Raw genomic sequence first — 23,777 nt, forward strand, 5'->3', positions numbered from 1 at the left:
AGTAATTTGCGGACTGTCCCCTTAAATTACCTTTACGTAAAAGGCGTGTGCACGTTGCCCACGCGGAAGAGTTGGTTTTGTACTGTGCGTGACGGACGTTGCTGGACCCAGCTCTTCATTTATCGTTATTTACTTCTTTAGTAACGCGTTATGAGCTGTGGATGTTTTTACAACTCATGTATAAGCTGTCTACAATACTCCAGGAGCGAGCCTGTGTCACGTGGTGAATAAACCAGCAAGTTTACTACTAAACTGAGTGAGTCTGGTCAGCATCTCCTCCACGTGTTTCACAGGCTTCTCTCTACCAGTTCCAAAGATCTGCTCATCTGGGTTGGAGTATAATTTAAACAGGACTAACTCCAAGCGTTACAGTATGTAATAAAGTAGACAGTTACTGTATGTGCAAGGCAGGTGTTCTTAATAAAGTGACCGGTGAGCTTATGTAGCAACATTCGTACTTGGGATATTTATCTAACGACCTCGCAAATATTATTGTGGAGAAAAATGTGTGATAAAAAATAGAGGCAGTGAAACCCACTGGCTAATCACAGAGTGCGACAGTGCTTTTGAATATTATTATTATTATTATTATTATTATTATTTAATAGCAATAAAGGTTTGTACGCCACATGGACATTATCTCCTACCAAACGCATGTACTCTGAGGTAACTGCACGCCAGGAGACACACAGTCCATCTACTGAACTGCAGCATAAGAAGGCAGAACAGCACGCGGAGGGAACAAAGCGCACAGCTACTATCGCTCAGTGCACGAGCTAAAGTCCCTAAATGAACACATGAACCCGTTCAACAGTCCGCGAGAACAACCAGAGTTCTTAGCAGACATGCAAACTTTAAAACAGCTGCACTAAACATTACATATTAATTTATTATCTATGCAGTTGCCTAGTTGCGTTCATAAAACAGACTTTCTGACAGCTAGCGCGCATATTTGGACGGTAATCAGAAGTACATCGACATACAAACACTTTTAAACTCACCGCTAAATGTCGAATTTGAACTTCGCGCTTCAGAAATGAAACCAATGGATTTGTGCTCGTGCTTGTGCTTGATTCGTTCTACAATGATCACGTGACGACAGAGCCGGAAATAGAAAAAGCGTTTTGAAGTTTGAACACTTTTACCATCAAATAAGGTAGAGTATTTTATAAAAGCACTATTATAATAATAATTATTTATAATTCTTTAATTTCTAAAGTCATAAATTGATGGCATTTTATCAGTTTTGTTTAATGATAAGCTGTTCACAATTTAGAACTTCAATTTAAAATATATAAAATATTTTTGCTCTTAAATGTGACTTAGTAAGATGTGTTCTGGGTGCATTCTAAATGTATTCTGAATAAATTACTGTTTTATGTATTGTAATAGAATACATCACATTATTCAACCATCAAAGTATTCTGCCAAACCCTGGATGTATGTACACAACTCAGCAATGAGATTTTAATGACATGCACAACAGTCCATTTAGTTTTATTAGTTGCTTTTATTGAAACAACAAATGTCATGCTTTTCGATGCAACAGAACAGTTTTAAAAGCTGGAAATAAATACATAGATAACTAACAAACTACCTAAATAAATACTACTATATAGTAGTATTAATAAGTACTACATATGTAAGCTGCGTCACATCAAAGTGTGCTTCAACGAGGGTGAAAAGACTGATGATGATGATGGAATATTGGAGCACTGTGTTGTAGAGTAAATGTCTTTCAACAAACATTTTAGGTATAAATGTCAGTGCCTTCAGTGTCCTACTTTGGAACACTCTTCCTATATGACTGAATAATTATATGTTCCTGTAGGCCTGAGTAACTTTTACTCTGTATGTTCCTGCATGTTTGAGTAATTATTATTGCACTGTATATTCCTGCATATCTGAGTAATTATTATTATTATTACTCTGCATTGTCACGGTTGTCCCCTCCCTGTCATCTCGGTCACTTTAGCAATCCTGTCATGCTCTGTTTACTTTACAACTTGGTTTTCTTTCCATGAGCTTCTTTGTTTTGATTTTTCTGTTACTCCCCCTTGTCTGGTTGTTCTGCCTGTTTTCTCCTGTTTCTAGTTGTTCCTTGTTAATTCGTGTATATGTTCCTTGTTAACTTGTGTGTATATTCCTTGTTAACTTGTGTATATATTTCTAGTGTCTCTCCAGTCTTGTCGCTGGTTATTGTTCACTCAGCCTGTGTTCATTGTACTAAGCCTCCATTTATACTAAGGTCCTTCTTCATTTCATGTTGTTGCCTTGTAACCTGTTCCCAGTTGTGTTTCTGTCAGTGTATTGGTTCTATCGTGTTTAGCTTTCATTTTCTTTATCTTTTGTGGGTCTGTCCGTCTCAATATGTTGACTCATTCCACTGACCCTGATTTTCTGTTCCAGTATGTTCCAGAGAGCTTGCGTCCTCTCATTGGCCTGTTCCAATATTCTGCAAAACGCCGCAGAGCACCATTGGTCTGTTCCAACGTGCTTCTCCAATTTTTATTGGCTCTCCCGTTGCCATCCCGTTGCTGTCCCAGCATCCTACCACACTTCTGACTTACAGCATTTGGTAAGTGAAGCCAGGCTCCCTCTTTTACATTTTCCCTTCAATTTGTTGCGCTCAATTTATTTCTATGGCTTTTATTCCCCATCTCGGTACGTCCAGACTTTACTGTAAAAGTGAGATTTAATGGGCAAAGTTAGTGGCCACACCGACAGACCGAGCTAACTAGCTGCTCGTTAACCTGTCTGTGTCGGACACAGTGCAAGTTTTCTCTCAGACATCTTGGTTATCAGTTGTGGGTGAATGAATGAATGAAGTTAATGAAGTCATTTCCACTTCATCTGAAGTTAACATTTGCGGTACAATGACCTGTGCTACTGAAAATGACTGATTGTTATTTCAAACAACAATTAAATAGCACTTAAGCTTCACTAGCTGGGGATACAGAGTTATCTGATTAACTGCAAAGAAGCTCCTTTTATCAAAGTCCATTTTCAAACACGTTATTAACATAGTCCTGAGTAATGTACATTAATGCTGATTTAAAAAATGTTTAGGCATCAATTTTAGCATTAATTTTGGTTTGTTTCTCTTGATCCCTTAGAATGTTTTCCAAACTGGCATCTCCATATTCCAGGCCAGCACCTGTGAGGGTGAGGTGAGTGGCTACATATACAGCTGAGAGAGCAGAGACATACACATTAGTGGAAGGTGTGCTGGTTAAGTCCACCAAGAGGGTTGATACTTGTGCTCGCTCTGACGGGGAGCATTTTGTAGTGGCCCATTTAAAAAAATGATGATTGTCATCGGATTGGTTGTCTTATTTCATCAATGGCTACAATTTATCAGAAAAATATGGTAGCTCTCAAATGTATTTCAGTCCATCCACAGGAGTGTTTATAACAGATGAGGTCACAGTGTCTTTAGATCTGGAAGTATAATGCCGCAATGCTGTATGTCCTCCCTCCCCAACCTATAAAGACCTTCCTGACTGGAAAGCAGACTAGTGTGCACTCTCAGGGAGGGTTTTCAGTGTAAGTATTATTTGTAAAAATATTAGCCTAATTAAATATGTGCTATGACCGTTAGTGTCATAAGAGATAAATTTAACCTTAATCTTAATCTGCGCATATCTTATACCGACCATAACAAACCATTACTGAAATGACAAACATGACACTTGTTTTTAAACTCTAAACTCGATTGACTGTTTAAATCTTGTCCATTGGTGTCCTCACAATAGCAGAGTGTAAATTAATTTTATATATTGTATCTAAGAACATTTATATAAATACTGTCTATGAAATCATTTCCAAATAGCATATGGCTAACAATACACTTTCTTACATAAACTGTGAGTCAGTGAAAGCACCACAGCAAATGTTGATTTTGCCTTTTAACACAAACGTTTGTGAAAATCCACGTACTAAGTTGCTGTATTGACCAATTTTTATTGAGCGTTTATTTGCTAATTTCAGTAATTATTCAATGTGGTTGATTTGCAACTGAAGCCTCTGAGGGTAAGAGAAATATTAATATTGGTATTTTTTCACGTTGTTTTTTCCGCCGCTTGTGGTGACGTTAATAGGTGACTGCATTAATCGGTCATACTTATGTTGAATCGGTTTTCGTTGTTTGTGATTTGCTTCTGTTATTTCGCGATTGCTTTCTTTTGTGCAGGGATATACGTTTTGTTTTTTTGTTTTTTTAATTAAGTGTCATTTGTTGTATTTACTAATCTGTGACTCATTCGGGTCATTAATCATGAGAGGGTTTAAAAGGATTTATTACTATCAACATAGTACTAGACACATTTCTGGAGGCACCGCGCTAATTTGCATTGATCTAACACGAAATTTCTGAGATGTGCTCCCTCTGAATGATTTCATTAGGGCGCCTTTAGGCAGAGGTTACACGCGGGTTTAATTTTTGAAACATTTTGAATCAAGTTTCAGGTTGAAAGGCGACATCTGTAACGGTGAGTTTAAGAGTTTTTATATAGATGTACTTCTGATTACCGTCCAGATATGCGCGCTAGCTGTCAGAAAGTGATTTATGAACATAACGGCTCAGCAATATAGGACGGAAAAAGTATCCATCTGCATAGATAATAAATGAATATGTAATATTTAGTGAAGCTGCCAGGAATGGCAAGGGTGATGGTTTCTATAAGGTAACAGTTAATATAAAATATTAATTTATACACTTGATCATCTTACTGAACCTGAGCTTACGCGACAATCGGCGACCTGCCTCCAAACGTCTCTCCGTGTCCGTGTCTCCGCCTCGGCCGCTGTACTCGAACAGAAAGCTGAAGTCAAACTCGGGTTCCCATTTCGGGTCGGCGTGGCTTAGACTGCGTGGATACGGCTGCCTATCCTCTGCTCGGAGAGGAACAGGGGCGCTCGCATCCTGCGCAGTCACACCGCACCTCTTAACTTTCATGTGAAAAAACAAATAAACCGCACACACATTTATCCGCAAGCATATATGCTTGCCTGAGTTGAAACGGATTGGCCTGCCACTTGTGTGTCTTGGTGAATTGTAGGTTGAAAGAACCATAAAGAGAAAGATAAGGGTTTGGAGGAGAAAAAAATTTGACATTTCAAGTTCCAACATCTCTAGCAGTTAGTTTAAAAGTGTTTATATGTCGATGTACTTCTGATTACCGTCCAAATATGCGCGCTAGCTGTCAGAAAGTCTGATTTATGAACGCAACTAGGCAACTGCATAGATAATAAATTAATATGTAATGTTTAGTGCAGCTGTTTTAAAGTTTGCATGTCTGCTAAGAACTCTGATTGTTCTCGCGGACTGTTGAACGGGTTCATGTGTTCATTTAGGGACTTTAGCTCGTGCACTGAGCGATAGTAGCTGTGCGCTTTGTTCCCTCCGCGTGCTGTTCTGCCTTCTTATGCTGCAGTTCAGTAGATGGACTGTGTGTCTCCTGGCGTGCAGGTACCTCAGTAAATGCGTTTGGTAGGAGATAATGTCCATGTGGCGTACAAACCTTTATTGCTATTAAATAATAATAATAATAATAATAATAATATTCAAAAGCACTGTCGCACTCTGTGATTAGCCAGTGGGTTTCACTGCCTCTATTTTTTATCACACATTTTTCTCCACAATATTTGCGAGGTCGTTAGATAAATATCCCAAGTACGAATGTTGCTACATAAACTCACCGGTAACTTTATTAAGAACACCTGCCTTGCACATACAGTAACTGTCTACTTTAGTACATACTGTAACGCTTGGAGTTAGTCCTGTTTAAATTATGCTCCAACCCAGATGAGGAGATCTTTGGAACTGGTAGAGAGAAGCCTGTGAAGCACGTGGAGGAGATGCGGAGCAGAATCACTCAGTTTAGTAGTAAACTTGCTGGTTTATTCACCACGTGACACAGGCTCGCTCCTGGAGTATTGTAGACAGCTCATACATGAGTTGTAAAAACATCCACAGCTCATAACGCGTTACTAAAGAAGTAAATAACGATAAATGAAGAGCTGGGTCCGGCAACGTCCGTCACGCACAGTACAAAACCAACTCTTCCGCGTGGCCTACGTGCCCACGCCTTTTACGTAAACGTAACTTAAGGGGACAGTCCGCAAATTACTGACCGTTACAATACTCCTGTTTTATAGGTGCATTACAGACTAATTGATTCTGCATGTTGCCAGGAACAGTTTATCAGCCCAAAGAAAAACTGTTTCAGGTTTATTTCTGTGTTTGTCATGTACATTTAAGGCTGGTAACAGTGCATCCACTGGCGGACAGTTTCAGGTTTTCTGGGTCATCAAGTCTTTCATGAGCGGGATCAGATGGGAAACTGTGCAGGGCGGTGGGTCCCCAGAACCAAGGTTCAGAACTTCATGTGTTAAAACCTTTCGGACAGGATTCATTTGACATGGCGAGGTGTGGTAATGTAATTATTTCCCTCGTTCCTCAGTGATTTTACTCTCGTCATGTCCGTCATTTTACCTACTGCAGTGTCAGTAATAATTATTGCGTCCTTTTCCTGCTATAAACGGCTGTTTGCTGTAATCTCAGGGGTTTTTAATCCCGGGCGAATATCCAGGGTTCACATATCAGAGTTTGGGCGCTTTTTTTCTCCAATCTCGGAAGTGCTCGAATAGGCAAATGACTTCTCAGAGGTTTTAAGTAAATTCCCCTACACATATGTAACCTGCTAATGTTCAAACCCAAGTCATTACTATAAGTGGTTTCATTAAATAACAGAATTCTGTGCAAATGTGTGAAAAATATTTAGTGGTTGCGACCAACGAAGGCTACGTATCACACGTGGATGTTTTAGTGAGATAGTAATACGTAAATCCATTAGCCGCTGACATGTCTGTAATTTATCCTGAGGTTTCTGATCCTGTGTGAGTCTGTTATACACTCCAGAGGTCTTGTGGTAAAGTTGCTATATGTACATATGACTGGAAAATGAGTCCCGTCTGATTAGTAGTTTAGTGTTGCCAGAAATATCAAACACAGCATGACTGCTGGGAATAAGGGAGCTGAACAGTGACACAACGTACTGGCAGGTAGGACTGTGATGTTCTGGACCCTGGACTAACCCCTCTCTGGTAAAGGAGGATTACTGTGCTGCTGAGGTGTAGTGGGGTTTAGTCCTGTTTATTTTATGCCAGGTGCTGTAATCAGGGTACTGTAAATAAGTGACATTTTTCCTAATAGTGATCACTCTGCTCCTACCTGTACAGTACTGACTGGGGTTGTCCTGTCTCCTCTGTACAGTACTGAGTGGGTCCTCCTGTCTCCTCTGTACAGTACTGACTGGGTTCTCCTGTCTCCTCTGTACAGTACTGACTGGGTTCTCCTGTCCCCTCTGTACAGTACTGACTGGGTCCTCCTGTCCCCTCTCTACAGTACTGACTGGGTTCTCCTGTCTCCTCTGTATAGTACTGACTGGGTTCTCCTGTCTCCTCTGTACAGTACTGACTGGGTCCTCCTGTCTCCTCTGTACAGTACTGACTGGGTTCTCCTGTCTCCTCTGTACAGTACTGACTGGGTTCTCCTGTCTCCTCTGTATAGTACTGACTGGGTCCTCCTGTCTCCTCTGTACAGTACTGACTGGGTTCTCCTGTCTCCTCTGTACAGTACTGACTGGGTTCTCCTGTCTCCTCTATACAGTACTGACTGGGTCCTCCTGTCTCCTCTGTACAGTACTGACTGGGTTCTCCTGTCTCCTCTGTACAGTACTCACTGGGTTCTCTTTTGTCTCCTCAGTCATGCTGTCCTGCAGCAGGTGTCACTGTGTTCTGCTGTTACAGCTGCTGACAGTCATAGCTGGTAAGTGGACAGAACAGGTTCTCTCAGGTCATCAGAATTTCATCCATGACTTTGGTGTGTTAACCAGACTATTGTACCTGCTTGACCTTTATCTTTATTTAATCTTCTTTATATTTAATAAAATTATTATTAAATTAAGTAATAAATTCTGACGGTTGTTTTTAATAATTCATTTTGCGCTGCACAGCGTAAACGATGCCATCCATTTTTATAACATTAAAATGGATAGTAAACTTGTTTACTGCATTGCTGCTATTCATGAGAACTGTACTGTATAACTCACTGTGGATATGTGGCTCCTTGTACCTACTGTATAACTACAGTGTCTGTCTCACTCATAGACCCCATTCATAGTCAGCTGGCTAAGGTAGCATGAACACAGTGATCCTTTACTAATAATGTCATAACCTTTTTTTCAGAACACTGAGAAGGGATAGGTTGCTAATGGCCCGCCCCCAGAGTGACAAAATTAATCAATTTCATTGGACAGATTTCCTGTCACTTTGCTAATAGACTTGCATTTCAGAACTATTTAATTAAAAGCTCACCAGAATGGTCATGTAGACACAGACATAGAAGGCACAGATGTCCCTGCAGTCGTACGAATGAGCAGTATCAGTCAGTTCTGCTCTTACATAGAAATGCATATTTGAGTAACCAAGAATATTTAAGTAGTCTGAGTGAATGGTTGATTATTTTTAGTTTTACTGTATTTATAGAGAGAGCATGATACCAGTTTTTCTCTACTGATCTGATACTGATGTCTTGCATTTGATTGTCGCCTGATGTAAATACCAATCTGATATTTTTTCATTAAAAGCCACTGTGGTTCAGTCGTGTAGGGGATTATTTAGTGTGGGATGTATTTTATATATGTATAATTATATATTATATATAGATACTTGCGCTGTATCATGCATGGATATGACAGATAAAATAAATAACATTCTAAATAATAAATATTGTTTACAAGTTGATATTTATTGCCTTGATATGAAACATTTTCCTCTATAAATAAATGACAGTATTATTTTGTTTGATTTGTTTGATTTGTTTCTCTTTATCTACTTTCAGGACTTTTTTGACAATCTGATGAAGTTTTAGTTCATATATATGTAGAAATATAGAAACTTCTAAAGAGTTCCTAAACTTTCAAGCACCACTGTAACGTTTTATACTCTCTTTTCTTAATGTGTCTTTCAGGTTCTTTTCCTTCAGTAAAGGTGAATCTTCATGATGATGCTACTCTCCCCTGCACTCAGACATGTTCTGGTCTGGTCACATGGACTTTATATCATAAACCACATGACGTACTGGCTCAGTGTAACCAGACATCCTGCCAGTCAGAGGAGGGATTTCACATGTCCCATGATCAGTACCTGAAGGGAGATCTCTCCCTCACCATCACTGATGCTGATTACACTAAGAGGTCCTTGTACACCTGCGCCTGTAAAGGTCAAGAGCTCTGTGATGTGAGTCTACAGATAGAGGGTAAGTGTCCTCAATGGATTACCTAGTTATTGTTACTAAACCATTATTTATGTAGACAGAGAGAACTTTAAGTAGAACTTAGAGTATGTTCTAAGTAGAACATAGAATTGTAAACTTCAAATATCAGATATGTGGGGAAAAACAGAAGGAGCTTGTATGTAACGTTTAAATGTTTATATCAGATTTGCCGTTCTGAGGTTACATGGTCAAATCAGTTGTATATTACATTGAAGTTTCTAATTGTTTTTTCCAAAGCCTGTAATTCTTCAGTTCAGATTAAGCCTGGTGAACCTCTGGTGCTGGATTTGCTCATATCAGAGTCAGTGGAGGTGATTTATAACAGCACAGGTGCAGCTGCTCCCTCTAGTGGACAGATCTGTACAGTGGCTGGACACTCACTGAAGTGTAAACCTGAATACACTCAGAGAGTGTTGCTTATCTCTGCTGTGGAGCTGCAAGGAACCACACCATCTGATAGTGGAGTTTACATCATCAGAGACACTAAGCATGAAGAGATTATACAGACATACACAGTTACTGTGGAAGGTAAGTATGGTTACTGTGATTTTAATGTTGCCTAGTTACTTTTTGTTGGGGAGGGGGGTGTGCGTAGTATCAGTAATTATGTTTACATGCACATCCGTGGTTCCGTATTAGTTAGACTATGAATGCTGGGATCATGTAAACAGCGTGAACTGAGTGTCATAGTTTGAGGTCTTGGTCTTAGTTGAGGTCCTGTTTATCAAAGTATATCCCCAATAGAGCATGTGGACCTGGTTGATTTTCACTGGACTCTTTGAGGTGGATGGACATGCTTGAATCCAGCCACTGATGTTTTACACCACTTGGTGTGATGCTTGCTTGCTGATACCAAAACAAAAGAGTGATTGAGTGGGAAAAATTTGTGTTTGTTTACGTCCCCTTCTTGATGCTCCTCCTCCACTTGATGAAGTCTTCTGTCCTGTGCTGGAATTGTTCTCGGCTGCGGTGTTGTCTTGATTGGCTGCCTCATTCTACCCAGCGCATAAGGGGAATATAAGGGGAAGACTGGGAAGAAGCGACAGACAGAGATACATCTTCACTGTGGTGTTCTTGTGTCTGTGTGGGGGTCGAGTCCCTATCTGGGTGGAGTTTCCATGTTCTCCCTGTATCTGCGTAGGTTTCCTCTGGAATCCTCCCAAAAACATGGAGGTTAGGATGATTGGAACTCAAACTGTCCTGTATCAATGTGAGTTGTGCATGAATATAGATAAAGATAGGTGTGTGTGTGTGTGTGTGTGTGTGTGTGTGTGTGTGTGTGTGTGTGTGTGTGTGTGTGTATGTTCAGTGATGGTTGGTGCTCTGTCCTGGTCTTAACCTCCTCCCCTTCTCCTACACCTGGTTCTCCTGTAGTTTCTAATAGAGAGAACACTGTGTGTAAATTGGCTGCTGCTTCTCATCTGTCTGTGAGTGATTTGAGTGTGTCCAGCTATGGTTGGTGCTCTGTGTGTGTGTGTGTGTGTGTGTTTATGTCCAGCTATGGGTGGTGCTCTGTGTGTGTGTGTGTGTGTATGTCCAGCTATGGGTGGTGCTCTGTGTGTGTGTATATGTCCAGCTATGGTTGATGCTCTGTGTGTGTGTATATGTCCAGCTATGGTTGGTGCTTTGTGTGTGTGTATATGTCCAGCTATGGGTGGTGCTCTGTGTATGTGTGTATATGTCCAGCTATGGGTGCTGCTCTACGTGTGTGTGTATATGTCCAGCTATGGGTGGTGCTCTGCGTGTGTGTGTATATGTCCAGCTATGGGTGGTGCTCTGCGTGTGTGTGTATATGTCCAGCTATGGGTGCTGCTCTACGTATGTGTGTATGTCCAGCTATGGGTGGTGCTCTGCGTGTGTGTGTATATGTCCAGCTATGGGTGCTGCTCTACGTGTGTGTGTATATGTCCAGCTATGGGTGGTGCTCTGCGTGTGTGTGTATATGTCCAGCTATGGGTGCTGCTCTACGTGTGTGTGTATATGTCCAGCTATGGGTGGTGCTCTGCGTGTGTGTGTATATGTCCAGCTATGGGTGCTGCTCTACGTGTGTGTGTATATGTCCAGCTATGGGTGGTGCTCTGCGTGTGTGTGTATATGTCCAGCTATGGGTGCTGCTCTACATATGTGTGTATATGTCCAGCTATGGGTGCTGCTCTACGTGTGTGTGTATATGTCCAGCTATGGGTGGTGCTCTACGTATGTGTGTATATGTCCAGCTATGGGTGGTGCTCTATGTATGTGTGTATATGTCCAGCTATGGGTGCTGCTCTACGTATGTGTGTATGTCCAGCTATGGGTGCTGCTCTACGTATGTGTGTATATGTCCAGCTATGGGTGCTGCTCTACGTATGTGTGTATATGTCCAGCTATGGGTGCTGCTCTACGTATGTGTGTATGTCCAGCTATGGGTGCTGCTCTATGTATGTGTGTATATGTCCAGCTATGGGTGCTGCTCTGTCCTGGTCTGAACCTCCTCCCCTTCCCCTGCACCCTTCAGTCCCACAGGGGTCTGTGGTTTCTGACAGACTGTGTGTGTAAATTGGCTGCCGCTTCTCATCAGTCTATCAGTGATTTGAGAATAAAAGCTGATTTCTGTCTGTAAAGTGTCCTTGAGTTTGAGAAAGGTGCTAAATAAATGTAACCAATAATAATAATAATAATAATAATAATAATATTAATAATAATAATAATAATAATAGTAGTTTTATTTCTAGTGTGTCTTATGTTTTATTTTTTTTTAGTTTGGCCTTGTCTGCTCCTGAAGCTCAATCCCTCTACAGCCGACCCTCAATAAATCAACAAATACTTCAGCCTCAATACCACTGTTTACTGTAGTAATTATGCTGTGTTAATAAGTAAATGTAGTCAGTGAAGGTGCAGTAATTATGCTGTGTGTTAATAAGTAAATGTAGTCAGTGATGGTGCAGTAATTATGCTGTGTGTTAATATGTAGATGTAGTCAGTGATGGTGCAGTAATTATGCTGTGTGTTAATATGTAGATGTAGTCAGTGATGGTGCAGTAATTATGCTGTGTGTTAATATGTAAATGTAGTCAGTGATGGTGCAGTAATTATGCTGTGTGTTAATATGACAGACTGGAGCTTCAGCAGTGATCATAGTTATGACGGAGCACAGGTGGTGATCAGGGTGGTGGTTGTTGTTGTTGTTGTTGTTGTGTACACCCCCCCCCCCCCCTTTGTGTAGCTCATTCTCTCCACTGGTTCATTCACTTTGAACTCTGAGTATGTTTCTATTCTACATTTACAACAATATCTCTCTACAAGATCCAGATTTGTTTTAGTTTGATTTCTAAACAGTTCTCCATCACTGTACTAGTTACTTCCTGATTGAATTTGATTGAATTTGATCCCACAATCCCTCTTGATCTTGTCACAGTGACCAATCTCGTACATACACATATAATTATAACTCTGTATGTTTAAATACACACACACACACACACACAGATCCGCACTGCCTTTCTCTGTCCCATTCAGGGGTCAAAGATCAGTGTATGTATACATGATTAGAGCGCTCCTGAAGCTCACCTGGTAGAGCAGGTACAGTAAGGTTTGATCCTCAGAGAGGACACATGCTGTCATATTGATGAATATGTATCAATCACTATAAGAGGATCTGCCCAGTACTGTAAATATGTTTATGGAAATATTACTATGCGATCCTGTGATGTAATTTAATGCAACTGTAAATACTTTTGTCAAGTCATGGAAAAACAGACAATTTTGTCTGTAGTATCTTTGAATAGTTTAAATAGTTTAGTTGCCATTTGTCAACATGTTTTATTTAAGAGTTCCCCTTATTGTTCAGGTTATTGTAATGGTGAGCGGTAATGAGGTGGTCGCATGTGCGGAGGAGAGCGAGATTTCTTAGGGGCAAATCCAGAGTTGTAGTCAGAGTAGTCCAGGGTCCTAGAATACATAACAAAAACAAGGGCTAGGATAACAAAGCCTAGGAAACACAAACCAAAAGCACACGAAGGCAAACAGGGAAAGCAGCTATAACAGAAAGAAGTAACATACGGAGTTAAGGAAATACAAAACAGCTAGAATCAAACAGGCTAACATAAACAGAGGCTTAGAAACAAAGACACACATGCAATACATGCAATACATGCAATACATGCAATACATGCAATACATGCAATACATGCAATACATGCAATACATGCAATACATGCAATACATTCCACACAAACACACGCAATGAACAGCAAAAACACAGGGAACCAGACAGGGTTTAAATACTTGAACTAATGAACACTAAACAAGGCGCAGGTGCAAATCATGAACAGTGAAAACCAAAACAGGGACTGGAACAGGAGTGGAAAAGTGAAACATGAGAAAGGAAACCATAGAGACGGACAATAGGAAGGACCAAACAAGACATTTATTCATGACATACATTCTGTTTCACAAGTGATGGGCACTATGTCCACAAACTGGACAACAGACTAAAGCAAACCAGGGGGAAAGAGAAGAAGAAAACACATCTGAGAAATTCATCTCATGCGATTGTGAATCCAAATTAGATTACAAGACACTTTTCTTGGTTTCTGTCTTTGAGGTTGTGATTACATTTTAATTTTTGCCTGATTTTACATTATCTACGTTTTGTCCTTTTACTGGAATCCCAGAGATGACCATAAACATCTTACGAGGCTTGTTTTAAATTTCATAGTTGAATTTCCTCTCAACTAAAACAAAACATTTATTTTTTAAATATCTGCTGTGGAATTCCCTACATGTTCATGTGAGTCGGGTAGAATGTCAGGCTCTCTTGTTAATGCTTCCTTGATGTTTTTAATATGGTGCACCACCTAGTTTGAGTGGCTCACACCCCTCACTTCTACTCCTCATTCTCACCCTTCACTCCTATTTACTCTCTCACCCCTCACTCTCACTTCTCATTCTCACCCCTCACTCCTACTTACTCTCTCACCCCTCACACCTACCCACTTTCACCCCTCACTATCACTGCTCACTCCTACTCCTCACTCACCCATCACTCCTACTCACTCTCACACCTCACTCTCACTCATCACTCCTACTCCTTACTTTCACCCCCCTCCTCAATCTCACCCCTCACTCTCTCCCCTCATTCCTACTCACTGTCAACCCTCACTCTCACTCCTACTCCTCACTCTCACCCCTCACTCCTACTCACTCTCACCCCTCACTCCTACTCACTCTCACCTCTCACTCTCACCCCACACTCCTACTCCTCACTCTCACCCTTCACTCCTACTCCTCACTCCAAGTGAGATACTAGTGATGGCCCCTACTGTGCCGAGGCTTCGGAGCACGTGTCGAGAGCTCCAGGAAGTCTTTTATGAAACATGTATCGAGGCTTGCTTCTTTAAGGATGAATGACGTCACTGATGATGCCTGAAACCTCACTGGTTCAGGAAGCATTTCGAGTGTTGGCACAATTTATGAACACACATAAAGCGCAATGGATCCATGCAAAATTTGCATGTTTGTGTTCTGTCAATTTGCCTGTGACATTGATGAGCTTGTTTTCATGGAGCCTGCTAAAAGGAAAAGGGTTTCCCCTGTATGGAAACACTTTGAGCAGATCTCTACAAATAAGGTATTGCACATAATATGCCTGTAAATAATGAAATGTGTTACTACTATAATATTCACAAGGCATTTTTTTTTTTCTATTCCAAACCACTGGGATACAACAACAACATCTCATCTGTGTTATTGTACTTGTCATGTATAATGAGGGGGATAGAGTTGGATCCAGCCAAGGTGGGTATGGGTTTCCAATTTTCATATTTGTTAATCAACCATGATAATAATGACATTGACCACGATGCTACATTCATCACACACATCAAAAAATAAAAACAAAACATGTGCACATGTTCATGTAATGACTTCTGACATGCAAATACTGTAATTAAACCATAACCTAATTTAATTTTATTCACTGTTAACATTAATATGCATATATATATATATATATATATATATATATATATATATATATATATATATATATATATATAAAATATAATGTGTATATACTGTGTATATATATATTTATATACTGCATTATTCTCTGCACCTTACATGTTATTTGCAGTTTGGATTGGATTACAAAGTGTAAAAATGACAAAGTGTAATCTAATCTTTACAAAGCAGTGACCAGAAAGGAAGAGCTGGATGAGGCTTTGGTCTTCATGATTGTTAGAGACACACAGCCATTTAGCACAGTTGAGGATAAAGGCTTCAGGGATTTAGTAGCAAAATTTGATCCAATCTATATTTTCCCAACTAGGAAAGTATGTGTGGTGACATGGATAAATTATGAGAGTAGTATTAAAAAAATTATATTTTCTTCCTTCCCTTTAGACCGCAAAGGCCATGGTTGAGAACAAATATCAACAAGAGAAAGAGAAGACCAAAGTTGAGGTCCAGAAAGTTCCTGCAGTGAGTGTGACAGCAGACAAACTAGTTGGCTGTGACCTGCCATTTTATAGATGACAACACATGACTGAAGTCCACATTACTCGGTGTAGTGAAATTCCCACAGGCGCACACAGCTGAAAATTTGGCCTGTGTGAAATCCTCTCTTATGGAAGAATGGGAAATAAAATCCAAAGTAACATGTCTAGTTACTGATGGCGCATCTGATATGATTGCCTGTGGTAAACAGCTGAAGCTGCATCATGCCTTCTGCATTGCTTACACCCTGAAAATAGTTGTTAAAAAAGCTCTTGAACTAACCCCAGTGCTGTCTGCCATTCCTACAAAGGCAAGGAAGCTGGTGGGCTATTTTAGAAGCAGCACAACTGTCAAAGTTAGTAACATTATTTTCACATTTGTTTACACATTGTTTTATATTGCTACATATGTAACGTTTAGGTTTTTATTGTTAAAGGAGAAGCTGGACCTTGTTCAAGAGCATATGGGAAAACCAAAAAAGAAACTGATTCAGGAGGTTGAAACAAGGTGGTACAGCAGCTTTCAAATGCTGGAGCGATTAGTAGAACTCAGGGAGCCTGTAAGCATTGGCAGGCTTACAAACTGGTATTCCTGCGCTGACCTCTGATGAGTACAATAATGTTTGTGAGCTCCTGTCTATACTGTCTCCTTTTCACACGGCCACTGTGGTGCTGTCAGAGGAGAAAAAGGTATCTGGCTCCAAAGTGGTGCTATTATTGAAAATGGTGGAAAAGATGCTCCAGGAAGAGGCAGCAAAGGCAACGGTCCCAGTAGCTAGTGAACTGGGAGAGACCTCATCAGGCTCATTAGGGAAAAGCTCCACACAGCATGAGCATTATATCACTGGCAATGCTACTAGACCCAAGATACAAATCACTTGGATCCTTTAGCCCAAAAAAGGCAGATAAAGGAATAAAACAACTCACCTTTGAATGTACCATTGTAATAGGGTCTAGACAGTCACATTCAATACCAGCTGCAGCTTCAACATCACAAGATGCTGTAGCTGAAAGACCTGGTTAATATTTTTGCATTGGATTAAAGTCAATTTCAGAGTTATGACCTCATTCATATTATCTGGTTTTGCTTCTCAGGAAACAAACTGGTGTGATTTTGATGCCACATTCATGGAGGCCAGAAGAACACACAATGTCACTGCTGATGCCACAGTTGAAGTGCAGACCTGGCAGAACTGAAGAAAAGCAGAACACAGGGTCCCCTCCAGTACTGGGAGAGGCAGAGGTGCATATATCCAAATCTCTACAGGTTTGCTGTGGGATACTTGTGCACCTCTGCCTTCTCAGTACCATGTGAAAGTGTTTTCTTCAAAGCCAGGGAAGTTATTTTCAAACAGAGAAACCAACTGAGTCCAAGCACAGTGGAAAAAATATTATTTCTTAATAAAAGTGAATAAAGTCACCACAGTATTCATAAGCATAACCATATTCCCATCTTTGAAAAAGTGGTTGATCATTCCTGTTTATATTTGTTATTATGACATTAGGCTACTTACGTTATTTATGTGACCTACAGGACATTGTTGTGCTGCGCTTAACATTACACAGCACAATATAGCAACTTAGATTTCCAGATGACATTTTTTTTTTACTAACGGACCTTGAGGGGAGGAGAGTCTGCCAGTCTCTCTCTCTCTCACATGCACACACACGCACGCAATTTCATTTTTCCATGTTTTTACAGTAAAGGTTCACAGACCCAGTACTGCCGCTTGCCTCGTGATGTTAACAGTGCCAGAACAAAACGCAGCATCACAGCGAGTAGACAGAATTGTCGGGGTACACAAGCTGGCTTGGTATTGTGAAACAGTGCGGTTGTGCACAGCTGGATCTCTTGAGTTGTCGCGTATTTGTTCACTGAACGTATGGATGGACAGGTAGCTAGCTCACGTTAGTTGTAGGAACTAACCACAGCTTAGCTTGCTCTAGCTAGAAGTGTCCAATACAGCGATACGCTGTATAATGATCCCATAAACTAAACTTCATATCATTTTAAGCAACGGATCATCCAGCATATTGCAGAGAGGAAGAGCATGTTAAAGCAATGAAAAAAAGAAAGCAAAAACATGAAGGCATTGTGTAAGGCATTGTTTTATCGCTTCGACAAGAGCTTAATCGGGTGATTATGTCTGTAGCCACGCTGTCGATGTATTGCATAAAGGCGCATTTTTCGCCGCTTTCATCGCTTACGGCCATACCACTCTGAACACGCCCGATCTCGTCCGATCTCGGAAGCTAAGCAGGGTCGGGCCTGGTTAGTACTTGGATGGGAGACCGCCTGGGAATACCAGGTGCTGTAAGCTTTTCTTCTTAGCTATGTTTCTTTTCATTTTTGCCTCTTTTCACGTACAACGTGGCTTCATTTCTTTAGGGTTTTATTTTATGCTTTCTTTCTTGCTATTAGGTTTAGAACTGTAGCATTTTGGAGCTTAGTAAGTGCACCGGGTTCTCATAAACGTATGTATGTTTGTCTTATCAATTTCACCAAAACAACTCCATGTTTCTTTACTTTTACATCTTTCTCTTACCTTCATGTATTATGCCGTTTGTGTGTGCGAACACTTTCGGAGCAATTATCTAGGTGCGTTGGACCGCACGCCACTCAAAGCTTTTATTAACGGAACTGGAGGTTGGTTGCGTCGAGTTCAACTCCGTCCAATCATTTTGGGATTAGAACATGGTTTTACTCTTGAATCCCTTTCGACATTATATGTGCTATGTACATTTTAATGGGTGTTGTTTTGGGAAGGGATAGACTAATTTTAGTTACTGCAGCCTTTCTTTCGTTTGCTAACTATATTCATTCTGTTCCTTCTACCAGGGGAGCCAAGTCTGTCTCTCACTCATACATACACACACACACACACACACACCAAAATAAGTCAACATCAAAACTCCACTCTTGAAATTTCCTTTGGAAACTAATACAAGGAAAAACAGGAAATTGGGTGATGTCACTTCCTGTCTTTAAGCAGGACAATTCCCCCCCATAAAGCTCCCCTTCAAAGACAACATGGAAGACTCTCCACAAAAAAGTCACAGGTAAGTTCATTTTTTCTTAATATACTTTTGTTTTACCTACTTTGTTAAAATATACCAACTTTTCTGTGTTAATCCTGTGTTTTAATTTACATACATATATAAATATATATACACACAGCATATGTGCATTTCAAACCCACAGTCCATGAACACACTGTGGTGGAGGGTAACTATCACAAGACATTACACTCATACTGTGTGCATCTGCACCTGTATCACTCCACCACACAGAAAACAGCATGAAAAACCTTTCCCAGTTTCCAAAGATTTCCAACTTTAATGTGTTGATTTGTACAGAGACTTCTACATGTGTAACTTGTAGAACAGCGTGTATCATATGTACAGAAATAAACTGCAGCTGAAGAGTCCTTTAGCATCATTTATTGTGCATGTGTTTTTTTTGGGGACTTCTCACTGGTGCTCACAATTTATTATTACATGGGTAGTACACACACACACACACACACACGCACACACATACTAACAAGCAATTTTTACATGTTTATATGTCATCAAAGGTACAGAGATATTATTGTTTATTTAATGTTTCTTTTGAAAATGTTAGTTTGCTAATCGCAATGTCATGAAATCTTGTATCCTGTGTAAAAACCCCAGCTGCTGTGGTTGCTATGGTGACAGCGATGCTTGTTAATGTTAGCGCAGATCTTTTCGACATGTTATTATGTTGTTTTTTGTTGTTGTGATTTTCTATCTTTCATTGGTTAAATGATAGAATATGGGTTTTCTGGTTAAGTTTCACTTTCTAAATGTTTACTCGATTTGTAATCAACTCGTTATTTTTAGTATTTTAACATGCTGTTTGTAGTGGTTGATCATTCCTGTTCATATTTGTTATTATGACATTAGGCTACTTACGTTATTTATGTGACCTACAGGACATTGTTGTGCTGCGCTTAACATTACACAGCACAATATAGCAACTTAGATTTCCAGATGAAATTTTTTTTTTTACTAACGGACCTTGAGGGGAGGAGAGTCTGCCAGTCTCTCTCTCTCACATGCACACACACGCACGCAATTTCATTTTTCCATGTTTTTACAGTAAAGGTTCACAGACCCAGTACTGCCGCTTGCCTCGTGATGTTAACAGTGCCAGAACAAAACGCAGCATCACAGCGAGTAGACAGAATTGTCGGGGTACACAAGCTGGCTTGGTATTGTGAAACAGTGCGGTTGTGCACAGCTGGATCTCTTGAGTTGTCGCGTATTTGTTCACTGAACGTATGGATGGACAGGTAGCTAGCTCACGTTAGTTGTAGGAACTAACCACAGCTTAGCTTGCTCTAGCTAGAAGTGTCCAATACAGCGATACGCTGTATAATGATCCCATAAACTAAACTTCATATCATTTTAAGCAACGGATCATCCAGCATATTGCAGAGAGGAAGAGCATGTTAAAGCAATGAAAAAAAGAAAGCAAAAACATGAAGGCATTGTGTAAGGCATTGTTTTATCGCTTCGACAAGAGCTTAATCGGGTGATTGTGTCTGTAGCCACGCTGTCGATGTATTGCATAAAGGCGCATTTTTCGCCGCTTTCGTCGCTTACGGCCATACCACTCTGAACACGCCCGATCTCGTCCGATCTCGGAAGCTAAGCAGGGTCGGGCCTGGTTAGTACTTGGATGGGAGACCGCCTGGGAATACCAGGTGCTGTAAGCTTTTCTTCTTAGCTATGTTTCTTTTCATTTTTGCCTCTTTTCACGTACAACGTGGCTTCATTTCTTTAGGGTTTTATTTTATGCTTTCTTTCTTGCTTTTAGGTTTAGAACTGTAGCATTTTGGAGCTTAGTAAGTGCACCGGGTTCTCATAAACGTATGTATGTTTGTCTTATCAATTTCACCAAAACAACTCCATGTTTCTTTACTTTTACATCTTTCTCTTACCTTCATGTATTATGCCGTTTGTGTGTGCGAACACTTTCGGAGCAATTATCTAGGTGCGTTGGACCGCACGCCACTCAAAGCTTTTATTAACGGAACTGGAGGTTGGTTGCGTCGAGTTCAACTCCGTCCAATCATTTTGGGATTAGAACATGGTTTTACTCTTGAATCCCTTTCGACATTATATGTGCTATGTACATTTTAATGGGTGTTGTTTTGGGAAGGGATAGACTAATTTTAGTTACTGCAGCCTTTCTTTCGTTTGCTAACTATATTCATTCTGTTCCTTCTACCAGGGGAGCCAAGTCTGTCTCTCACTCATACATACATACACAGACACACACACACACACACACACACACACACACACACACACACACACACACACACACACACATTAACAAGCAATTGATTTTTTACATGTTTATATATCATCACAGGTACAGAGATATTATTTTTTATTTTATGTTTCTTTTGAAAATGTTAGTTTGCTAATCGCAATGTAATGAAATCTTGTATCCTGTGGAAAAGCACAGTGGAAAAAATATTATTTCTTAATAAAAGTGAATAAAGTCACCACAGTATTCATAAGCATAACCATTTTTCCCATCTTTGAAAAACACTGCAACAGTCTTAAAAACATCTCAACATAAACATCTCATGTCCTATTTGGTTTATTTAAACATTGACTGAAATCAACCTGTTTTTTGACACTAGTAGACCTCCAAAACCATTACCTACACATCAAAAACAGATTAGATGAATGAATGAACCACACAAAATCATATTAAGGTGTTTTTATTTCTATTGTTGGCAGTGACTATTCCCATGCTGTCACTGGTGCAAAACAGCCAAGAGATCCATCACAAATAGTTGAAATGACAATAAAGGTTTAGCCAGCAGGGGGGTTTGTGTGCACATGAAGCCTCCAGATATGAACCTTTTTTTGAACCAATTGGATGGAAAGCTTCAAGGATTCATCTGGCAATCACTACAAAAACAAACAAAAATGTTTTAAAAAATAGAATTTAGCATTTACAAGTTACAAGTTCAATAAAAGAAAATCAGCAATCATAAATTCTCCAAAATAAGTCAACATCAAAACTCCACTCTTGAAATTTCCTTTGGAAACTAATACAAGGAAAAACAGGAAATTGGGTGATGTCACTTCCTGTCTTTAAGCAGGACAATTCCCCATAAAGCTCCCCTTCAAAGACAACATGGAAGACTCTCCACAAAAAAGTCACAGGTAAGTTCATTTTTTCTTAATATACTTTTGTTTTACCTACTTTGTTAAAATATACCAACTTTTTTGTGTTAATCCTGTGTTTTAATTTACATACATATATAAATATATATACACACAGCATATGTGCATTTCAAACCCACAGTCCATGAACACACTGTGGTGGAGGGTAACTATCACAAGACATTACACTCATACTGTGTGCATCTGCGCCTGTATCACTCCACCACACAGAAAACAGCATGAAAAACCTTTCCCAGTTTCCAAAGATTTCCAACTTTAATGTGTTGATTTGTACAGAGACTTCTACATGTGTAACTTGTAGAACAGCGTGTATCATATGTACAGAAATAAACTGCAGCTGAAGAGTCCTTTAGCATCATTTATTGTGCATGTGTTTTTTTTGGGGACTTCTCACTGGTGCTCACAATTTATTATTACATGGGTAGTACACACACACACACACACACACACACACACACACACACGCGCACACACATACTAACAAGCAATTTTTACATGTTTATATGTCATCAAAGGTACAGAGATATTATTGTTTATTTAATGTTTCTTTTGAAAATGTTAGTTTGCTAATCGCAATGTCATGAAATCTTTTATCCTGTGTAAAAACCCCAGCTGCTGTGGTTGCTATGGTGACAGCGATGCTTGTTAATGTTAGCGCAGATCTTTTCGACATGTTATTATGTTGTTTTTTGTTGTTGTGATTTTCTATCTTTCATTGGTTAAATGATAGAATATGGGTTTTCTGGTTAAGTTTCACTTTCTAAATGTTTACTCGATTTGTAATCAACTCGTTATTTTTAGTATTTTAACATGCTGTTTGTAGTGGTTGATCATTCCTGTTCATATTTGTTATTATGACATTAGGCTACTTACGTTATTTATGTGACCTACAGGACATTGTTGTGCTGCGCTTAACATTACACAGCACAATATAGCAACTTAGATTTCCAGATGAAATTTTTTTTTTACTAACGGACCTTGAGGGGAGGAGAGTCTGCCAGTCTCTCTCTCTCACATGCACACACACGCACGCAATTTCATTTTTCCATGTTTTTACAGTAAAGGTTCACAGACCCAGTACTGCCGCTTGCCTCGTGATGTTAACAGTGCCAGAACAAAACGCAGCATCACAGCGAGTAGACAGAATTGTCGGGGTACACAAGCTGGCTTGGTATTGTGAAACAGTGCGGTTGTGCACAGCTGGATCTCTTGAGTTGTCGCGTATTTGTTCACTGAACGTATGGATGGACAGGTAGCTAGCTCACGTTAGTTGTAGGAACTAACCACAGCTTAGCTTGCTCTAGCTAGAAGTGTCCAATACAGCGATACGCTGTATAATGATCCCATAAACTAAACTTCATATCATTTTAAGCAACGGATCATCCAGCATATTGCAGAGAGGAAGAGCATGTTAAAGCAATGAAAAAAAGAAAGCAAAAACATGAAGGCATTGTGTAAGGCATTGTTTTATCGCTTCGACAAGAGCTTAATCGGGTGATTGTGTCTGTAGCCACGCTGTCGATGTATTGCATAAAGGCGCATTTTTCGCCGCTTTCATCGCTTACGGCCATACCACTCTGAACACGCCCGATCTCGTCCGATCTCGGAAGCTAAGCAGGGTCGGGCCTGGTTAGTACTTGGATGGGAGACCGCCTGGGAATACCAGGTGCTGTAAGCTTTTCTTCTTAGCTATGTTTCTTTTCATTTTTGCCTCTTTTCACGTACAA

General features: G+C 40.0%; 1 protein-coding gene and 3 non-coding genes across 4 annotated transcripts; all 4 read left to right on the plus strand.

Annotated features, from left to right (window-relative positions):
• Positions 1-56: 56 nt before the first annotated feature.
• On the plus strand, positions 57-15,856 carry LOC145659472 (uncharacterized). The gene is made up of 8 exons (XM_081722224.1): positions 57-256; positions 2,410-2,578; positions 3,117-3,170; positions 7,769-7,831; positions 9,035-9,322; positions 9,578-9,868; positions 15,102-15,118; positions 15,725-15,856. The coding sequence occupies exons 4-8, from the start codon at positions 7,771-7,773 to the stop codon at positions 15,854-15,856; spliced, it is 789 nt and encodes a 262-aa protein (XP_081578350.1). The 5' UTR covers positions 57-256; positions 2,410-2,578; positions 3,117-3,170; positions 7,769-7,770.
• Positions 15,857-18,018: 2,162 nt separating this feature from the next.
• Positions 18,019-18,137, plus strand: LOC145659717 (5S ribosomal RNA). Its single transcript, XR_014125832.1, has one exon. It is a non-coding gene; the product is annotated as a 5S ribosomal RNA (ribosomal RNA).
• Positions 18,138-20,439: 2,302 nt separating this feature from the next.
• LOC145659719 (5S ribosomal RNA) lies at positions 20,440-20,558 on the plus strand. The gene has a single exon (XR_014125835.1). It is a non-coding gene; the product is annotated as a 5S ribosomal RNA (ribosomal RNA).
• Positions 20,559-23,609: 3,051 nt separating this feature from the next.
• LOC145659720 (5S ribosomal RNA) lies at positions 23,610-23,728 on the plus strand. The gene has a single exon (XR_014125836.1). It is a non-coding gene; the product is annotated as a 5S ribosomal RNA (ribosomal RNA).
• The last annotated feature ends 49 nt before the right edge of the window (positions 23,729-23,777 follow it).

This window comes from Electrophorus electricus, chromosome 1 (genome assembly GCF_041902795.1).
Source record: "Electrophorus electricus isolate QZ-2024a chromosome 1, ASM4190279v1, whole genome shotgun sequence".
Lineage (NCBI taxonomy): Eukaryota > Metazoa > Chordata > Actinopteri > Gymnotiformes > Gymnotidae > Electrophorus > Electrophorus electricus.